At 36.1% G+C, this 8,705-nt stretch overlaps 1 protein-coding gene across 1 annotated transcript; it reads right to left on the reverse strand.

The window, feature by feature from the left end:
* Positions 1-455: 455 nt before the first annotated feature.
* Positions 456-7,237, reverse strand: LOC140800266 (D-cysteine desulfhydrase 1, mitochondrial). The gene is made up of 10 exons (XM_073154951.1): positions 6,951-7,237; positions 6,501-6,566; positions 6,216-6,410; positions 5,997-6,107; positions 4,631-4,722; positions 3,476-3,565; positions 2,233-2,290; positions 2,042-2,155; positions 1,649-1,746; positions 456-912 (listed from the first exon to the last, which is right to left on the reverse strand). Exons 1-10 carry the CDS (start codon positions 7,185-7,187, stop codon positions 708-710), a joined length of 1,266 nt encoding a protein of 421 aa, XP_073011052.1. The 5' UTR covers positions 7,188-7,237; the 3' UTR covers positions 456-707.
* Positions 7,238-8,705: the final 1,468 nt, after the last annotated feature.

The following is an 8,705-nucleotide window of genomic DNA, read 5'->3' on the forward strand; positions in this document are numbered from 1 at the left end:
AACTAATTATCTAATGTAATATTATAGCTAATTTTTCTGAAGGTCATATATTCAAATATATTGTTAGTTTATTAATTAACAGTTTTCTAAAGATAAAAGAATTATTACTTAACAACTTAACTTTTTTGAGTCAATTGATTATCTAACAAAAGAAACTGGTAACTATTCCGATAATACAATTTATATAGCTTATCAACTTGGCTACTTGATTTATTTCTTAATAAGCTCCCATCCTAACGACATTATATTTGACGACCAACTTATCCCATAGGTTGGGGATATGTCCCGCCACTAAAAAGACTTTATTCTCTTTAATACTTCCCATGTTGCCTTAGCCCAGCTTATGTAAGCAGTCTTTTGCTCCTTTTATCAAAGAAAAAAAGAAAACAAAAACTATCGCTTAGGTGCCTAGATAAAATGTCTTCATTAATCCATAAACACAGTCATCAAGCATATAATGAAAACATTTCTTTATTCACCTGGCTGGCAATCTCACGCTTTTCAATTCAATCTCAAAGGACCATCTAAATATTATGGGTGCTAATTATTTGCTGAAAACAACGCTTACCTCGGGCAAGAATATCAACACGAGGTTCCTTATTTTCTTGATGAGGATATCAACACTTCAATACCGGCCCTTCTTTGCAGCGGTAGACGGACGGCACTCTAGGAAACTATCAGTTTTAAGGAGAGAAGCTGAGTCAACACTAGAACATCTTTCCAGTTCCATCTTTACGAGGGGTAGATTCATCGATCTCCATCCTGCGCCAGTTTCCGACAAGAGCTGACATTTGTTCAGTTTTGTGGTACAATCCGAGTAGGCCACCCGTATGTATGAAGAGGACTCTCCGTGCTTTCCATTTCGTGGGGTTACTAGCCATGTCCTCCAACATTCCATATGCAGCTTTTCCACTATGAAAAGGATGACCACATATTTTGGATCCTCGTAAGTTGGAAGGAATGAAGCAGTCGAACAGAAATACATTGATATGAAATATATCAGGTAATTATCGTGGTTAAACTTTTGAATATTATCTTAATTTGACTGTAGCTATGCTGTTATCAGTTGGGATATGAAATATAACAGGCTGAGGGTGAGCCTGAAGGCTTCAAACTCAAAATTATTTTTGAGCCAAATTTCCGTTCAAAGTGGCTCAAGTTCAATCCCGAGCCTTAAACGAACCTATTTCAAGGTATAAATGAGCCGAGCCTATTTTAAATCCTTAAAAGAATCAGCGAGCAGGCTTTGTCTTAGGCTCAACTTAAAATTAATTTTAAAACTGAATTATCAGCTCAAGCATCAAAATTAATTTTGAGATTGAATTATCAGCTCAAGCATCAAAATTAATTTTGAGATTGAATTATCAGATCAAGCTCAGCTCAGTTATATTTGGCCGAGCCCAAACTAGCTCGTTTATTTTGACAGCCCTAGTTACCACAATTAAGTATTGATCCTTCAAAATAGTTCAAAATGAAAGGACATGAGAGGATGCTGCCCTCACTTCAAATGGGTAATTACTTCAATAAATTTTACTTTATGTGAAAAAAAACAAATTATTTAGTGGCAAAGTTCAACCAAAATGTGAGATTTAAGGAAAGACTGTACAAGTATTGTAAACCTTAATTTGGACATCGAAAAATATTGTACCTGTAGACTGGGTCAAGAACGATGCCTGTTGCCGTTGCTATATCTTTCACAAATTTGAGCTCCTCAGCTGTGTTCATGGCATATCCTAAGCCCTTGGCCTGCAATGAAATAACTGATAATCTGCGATTGGTCCCAAACAAGGGCAAATGCCTGAACTTATCAAGAATAATTCATTAGGTTAATATAGTAAAAAGTTATTATTCAAATTTTACCATCAATGTTGTTATAGTAATTCCACTAGAAAAAAGTACTTAAATATAATCATTATAGATTAATTTTGAAGCAGCAACATTATCAGCCACATTGGATTTTCTGCTAGAAGGTATTATTTTTCTAGGATATAGATAAAAGTCGCTGATCATTCTGAGAGTATCAAACTTAATTGTAACTCACATTTTGAATGTTGACTATATCATGTGAAGAAACACCAGCCTGAAGTCCATCAATCAAGCCTTGAGCATAGTTGTAGAAGTAGTCAGGATCGTCGCAAACAGAAAATGCATGAACCTATCCTATAACAAAGGATTAGTAGGTAGCACTTTTGAGAGTTAAGCAGAAAGTACTAATCAGATGTTGCTGCATACTTTTGCCTTCAAACTACTCAATCTTGACCCCAGTGAAAGACCTGCAATGGTTCCACCACTGCAATATCCACATGAAACTTTAAGCTATGAGGAAATGTAACACAGAAATTTTTTTGTACATGCAGTATGACTACTCACATTTATTACATTGGTGCATAACAAGGTTAATTATGATTTATAACATCTTGAGGTGTCTGTTCAGACGGACATGAACCAGAAATTCAGATAAAACTAAATGGTGAAAGAGAGTCCATTCTAATGCAAACTAATTTCCAGGCCACCACATTATCAGAACGTCTAGTAACTGTTCACCTCATGCCAAGTTGAAGTAAAATTTCCATATGTCAAGCCAGTAAGAAACTTAACTCCTTTCCATGAAGTGTCAATTCTCGTACAGAATTAGAATCCCAAAATTTGTATTTGAATATGTGGATCTCAACCTTCAAATGTATTTACTGATGTAATAACAAGGTTTTGAACATATATAAAATTTAAAGTTGCACTAACAAACTTCAAATGTGTTAGAAGCAAACATCACAACCACTCTACATGAGCATGGTAATCCATATGCTGACTATGCAGACAAACTACATTTAACTACCCAGATGTCCAAAATCAATAAGTTTTCCGTGGTTGTCTTGAGAAGGATCAGCCATGTCATTAGATATGCTCGAACAATAAACAGTTTTGATCTGGCAAGAATGGAGGCAGCTGATAAGGCGTGAGAAAATAAAAATAAAATCCAAAAGTATCTAATGGAGATTGCATGGTTCAATGAGGATAAATGACTCAATTCAGCTGGAAGACTCCAGGATGAAGTGGTAGATTAGAAATGACTTAACAAGAAGCAACAAAAAATAAATGATTGTTCCATTGACAGCTACCCAAGATAAAGCTGAAGAAAGAAATAGGCTCATGTAACCAACCCCACAAAACCAGACAATATGGCATACTGCTTTACATGGATAAACGTGATATCTGTATGCAATGATCATATGAAACTATGAACAACCAATATGAAATTATGACTCTGTCCTACCTCAAACTTAATCAAGTTAAACTGAGTAAAACATACTGATGTTACAGAAAGATAAAAGCTAGCATCATCCTGTTCCAACATTGCACATTGAGCAGCAGCATTTAGGTGTAACAGCTAGTAATTGAAGCGATGTGCTATAGGAATATGGCCACAAAGCATTGCAAGAGAAAAAGAAAGTTTCTTGATAAAACATAAGTGCATAACCTGCCGCATGCAACCACAATGTCATCAAATTGAACTTCACCACAACTCTGAGTTTGTTGCTCAATCTCCCTTATTGCCTCAATGTATCCCCTAAAAGAGCAATCATTTAATTATTGCACGAGACAAGAAACCAAAAGACCATATTTTTATGAATGGATTAATGACAGAGTGGACAATTCTACACAGACTGTAAGGTTTCAGAGTGCAATGTACACAGTCGAACACACTTGTCTTTTGCTAATGTACTGACTAATAAACCATTGAAATAATTTGAAACCAAGAAAGATTAAATACTCTCAAAGGAGCATATCTACTAGTTATATAGGGTTTAGGGTTTTAGAGTTTTAGACCTTATTTAATTTGAGGCTAAACTCCGAACTCAATTAGTTAGTCTCATTTCTTAGTCTTGATTTTTTTAGAGTAAACTTGATTAGATATGAAAAAGATAAAAATATGATAGGTTACCAAACCAGTTTAGGAGTCCTTGAACTAGTTCAGAGGAGGTCCCTAAACTCAAAACAAACAAGCCCTTAGAGTTTAGGGTTTAGGGTTTTACGTTCCTTTGGTATACGCAGATGGAAGATGCAAACTACCTACTCCCAGTTTATAGTGTATATTACTTCAAGGAATGTCAAAATAAGCATGTTTTCTTTTTCAAAGGCTGGATAAATCACTGGATAATCCTATCATCGAGAAAGTACTCAAGCAAGCATAAGGTCCCTACAATTAAGATCCTGAGAAAAAAAAAATGAGAACCTAGATCACAACTGAAAGAGGAAAATTATTATTTGCTACATCTTTCATATCGTACATATTATCTCACAATATTCCTTACGCTAATCTAAATTGGTTCCTTCATTTCCTCCTACTCTTTAAGGATGTTTCCTCATCCCTCTTGGTCTTTCACCTTCATTAAAAATCCAAAGCCTTCTCCCTCCCACAAGTTGCCTCGACATACCAATTCTCACTCGTGTCCTATCCGGTGTCGCCTTCCATATAATATAATTATATATATACATATATATCAATAAAATATAAGAAAAAGCACAAGGACAAATAAGTATTGCAAAATGAGAAGATGTTCAATATAAGAGGAATAACAATAGCATTTGATGATGTTATTATGATAGTATTTTAACAATGTAGATAATTTACCAGGTTCCAAGGGAGTTTGATCCACCAACAGGAATCACATATGGCTTTCGTCCTTCATTTAATAACCTCTTTTTCAGCAAATCAGCAAGAGCCTAATACCAAAGAATAGGAAATATAGCAATGAACCTTTGAATGAAACAAAGGAAATAAAATTGAAGAAACACAAATATTACTGTTATGGTGAAATGAATTGATTCTTTGGAATCTAAACTTCTAAAGCATTTGCAATGACTAATTAGATCTTCCAATTTCTGCACCACCTTGAGGTGACCGAATTAATTGATATACAGAATATTCAATAATACGTAAATAGAAGAATGCTCAATAGACAAGTGAGGGCACTCCAAAATTAGAATAACTAAGAAGTAATTTGGAATAATTGAATTGTTCAGAAGATTTCCGCCAAGTTATACCGTGTTGTGAGTGTACCAGAATTAATTACTTTAACATCTGCCACATAAAAACTAATAAATGATCCTAAATCTTGAAAACATGGATTGGCATATTGACAGTTCCATGGTGAAAAGAAATGGCTGATCATACGTTTGGAAGGAATAGGACAGTAGATATAGTATAATCTTGTCTAGCTCCCATATATATAATCAATGTCAAAGATGATGCAAAAAGAAAATTTTAAATACCTTCTGAAGATCAACAGATAATCTAACAATGGAAGAAGCACATCCCCAAGTATGTTAATAGAATTCTAGAAAAATTAGAATCTAGAATATGTTCAGGTCTGATCCCCAAATCAGACCATCGGCAATTGAGTAGCATAAGCCTGCCATACTATATATTTCTACTATGGAGTAAAATATGTATCTATCAATAGCATTCACTTCCAAAAAAAGAAGAAAATGTTACAATCTCTATTAAATACTTCTTGTTTAAAATTCTGCATGAGAGAAGCATTCCTTTCTCTCATTTATATGGTAGTAACACAAATACTTGGTTTAAAAAGGCAATAATGAAGACATTCCAAAGATCTTTCAAATCCACAGGGGAGGAGAAAAAATGATACATGGACCATTCCAAGGTTTATCTAAACACTTCTAACAAAACCTGGACTACTAATGCAACATGAACCTCATATACCAAAATCAGACCTACATTTTTATCCCATTTTAAAGAAACTAATTCTTTATCCAAACATAAAACAAAACAGCGCGTTCATCAATTGAGGATACAAAATAGCAGAAAATCAATTGAAGCACCAACCAAGCTAAACATGATGGTCTCATTAGATGGGAGCAAGAGAAACTTGTGAAACACCCGAAGGTACTACTTAGTTTAATTTTGGCACTGAGGCACCAAAGGAGTTGAGTTAATCAGAAGGAATTAAGAACTAAAAAAATGGAGAACAAACCACACTGCCTATCTTCGCATATTCTTCTTTTGATACAAGTTCAACATGTGCTCCCACCAATCTTTCAACAAGTAGATTACCGACCAAACCAGGATCTTTATCCACCAGAACCTGCATAAGTAACCAAACTAAACCAATTATCAAAGCAAGAGCTTAGGCATTTCCAATTCCCAGGATTTTAACTATATTTAAACTGTGAGAGTTGTTGGAGAATATCACCTTGGATGTGCGTAGTATAAGATAACAGTCAAGATTAAGATATCGTGCAGCCACAGCAGTTGCACGACAGTGGTTGCTCTGGATACCTCCCACAGTGATAACACAGTCTGTGCCATGCGCCATTGCATCAGCCATTAAGAATTCCAGCTTCCTAACTTTATTACCGCTCAATTGCATTCCTGAAAGATCATCACGCTAGATTGCCAAAATTCATGTCAGATTGGAATCACTGATAATAACTATGTAAATTGCATAGAAAATAAATGAAAAGACTCTAATTTGGACCTTAATCCACACTTCAGTGCCTTCTGGCAGGTTTGGGAGGTTCCACTTGTGAATTGGAGTTGGAAGCTGACAATTTTACGCGGGCGGGCGCACACACACGCACGCATACAAAAAAAAAATTAGTAAGTGATCGATATCTGAGAATCATAGTCTGAGGTGATCACTTGTAAAGCATTAAGCAATAATCTTTTATAGTTTTATCCCGTTGTGAAGTAGTCAGCTAACAAGATACAGTACTAAATAGTTGTCAGCGGCAATTAATCGAGCAGTTTATGTGCACACTAGTTCCTTATGAATCAAAGTCAAAAAAATTCCATAAAATTTTACGGGCATAATCCGTCTTACAAAGTTGCAACTCTGAACTCACACAATCGTAGTAAGAACAGGGCTAGGAATTAGAACCCAGAGAGATCGATTAGAAGCTAGAAAGTAAGGGAAAGAGAACCGCACATGTCCGAGGGAGTAGGTGCAGGAAGGAATGGGGTTGAGATGAGAAGCCCATGAAGGGGGCTCGTACGGCTTCATGGCGAGGAAACCGCCGATACAGGCTGCGGGCTTCGTGTCGCCGCCTTCCATTAGAGAGGCGAAGGTGCTCCTCCGCCGGCTTTGGAGTGGAAGAAGTGGGGAGGTCTTCTTGCTAGTGGAAGTAAAGAAAATTGCCGGCCGTAAGAGGGGAGATGAGCTCATTTGCCTTTTGCCCAACTCACCTACTTGGGTTGTGTGCCGCGCGGAGCTTAGATCGGCTAACTTTTTTCTTTTTAAGGCCTATTAACCAAGAATATTTTATTCTTTTAGGTGGATGACGGGCAATTTGCATGAAAATATCTTTTTAATTATAGTACTGAAATAACGAAAGAAAGACCTCTTTTATTCGTTAAGCTCTAGCAAATTTTTTTTTTAAAAAACTACCGTGTCCTAAAATTATACATAAAAATTATGTAAAAATTATAGCTTAATTTTACCAAATGCATTTAATAAAAAAACGGTACACATTATCTATATAAATTATATGTAAAAATATTTAAATTTATGATTTAAGATACACATCTAAATGTACACAGTAAAAGAGTCTAAATTTATTATTCTAAAAAGCATAAAATTGTAAATACCATAATTAAGGGATATTTTCATACAAATAGACCATGCAAATATCCCAAGTTATGTCGCCTTTATTGAATGGGCAAACTGATTCTAGTAAGTTTGTTGATTTTTCCTTAGGAAAAATAACCAACCTTTGTCCCATCTTCTTTGTGCGGATGATGTTCTGATGTTCACCAACGTCACTGTCAACTCGGCTATGGTGATTAATGGGGTTCTGAATATTTATTGCTCGTTAACGAACCAAAATGTCAATGGAACAAGTCCAATGTTTACTTTGCCAGTCATACGCCTAGTGCCACTTGTACTGTGGTGAGTGATGCCTTGCGCATTAATTCAGGGGATTTTCCGTTTATGTACCTTGGTGTCGAACTTTTTCTTAGACGCATTAATGTTGCTAACCAAAGGCGGTTGGTATAGAAAGTATTTATCAAGTTAGCTGAGTGGAAGAGAGACACCCTCTGTTTTGCCGGTCGACTGGTTCTTATAAATTCTACCTTAATGTCTATTCCTAACTTCTAGCTTGGATCTACCTGGATTCCAAATTCCATCCTTCACCAAATCACCAAGATTGCTCGAGGTTTCCTTTGGGCCAAAGGGAAGGATAAAAAGGGTCTCCATTTTGTTAAATGGAATACTATTACTAAACCTAAGACTGAGGGGCTGAGGGGAGTCTGGCGGTTAGGGATCTCAAATGAGCTAAATCTACTTTATTACTAAAAATATGTTTAGTTATTTAAATAAAAAAAGGCCTTTTGGATTACTATCATGAGTCACAAGTATGACGCCCTTAATCCTTGCTCAAATAGCCCAAAGAAGGGCTCTTCTTGGGCTTGGAGGGCCTTTTGGATTGCAGCTAAGCATCTGAGACTGGGCTCAGTCACTTGGTTGGCTCGTGTAGCTCGACCATGATTCTTAATGATATATGGTGTTGTGATATTCCTTTCAGTCATAAGCCTACCTTTGTGCATATTAACATGCTACACAATGAGATGTGTGTGGCAGAGATTAGGACAAATGGCGCTTGGGATGTTAGAAAGCTTGGGTGCCTATTTGGACCTACGGTTTGCAACCATATCCTCAGGATGGAAAACGATGATCTGATGG

Source organism: Typha latifolia, chromosome 13, assembly GCF_019914945.1.
Source record: "Typha latifolia isolate L0001 chromosome 13, TyphaL0001v2, whole genome shotgun sequence".
NCBI classification, from domain to species: Eukaryota; Viridiplantae; Streptophyta; class Magnoliopsida; order Poales; family Typhaceae; genus Typha; species Typha latifolia.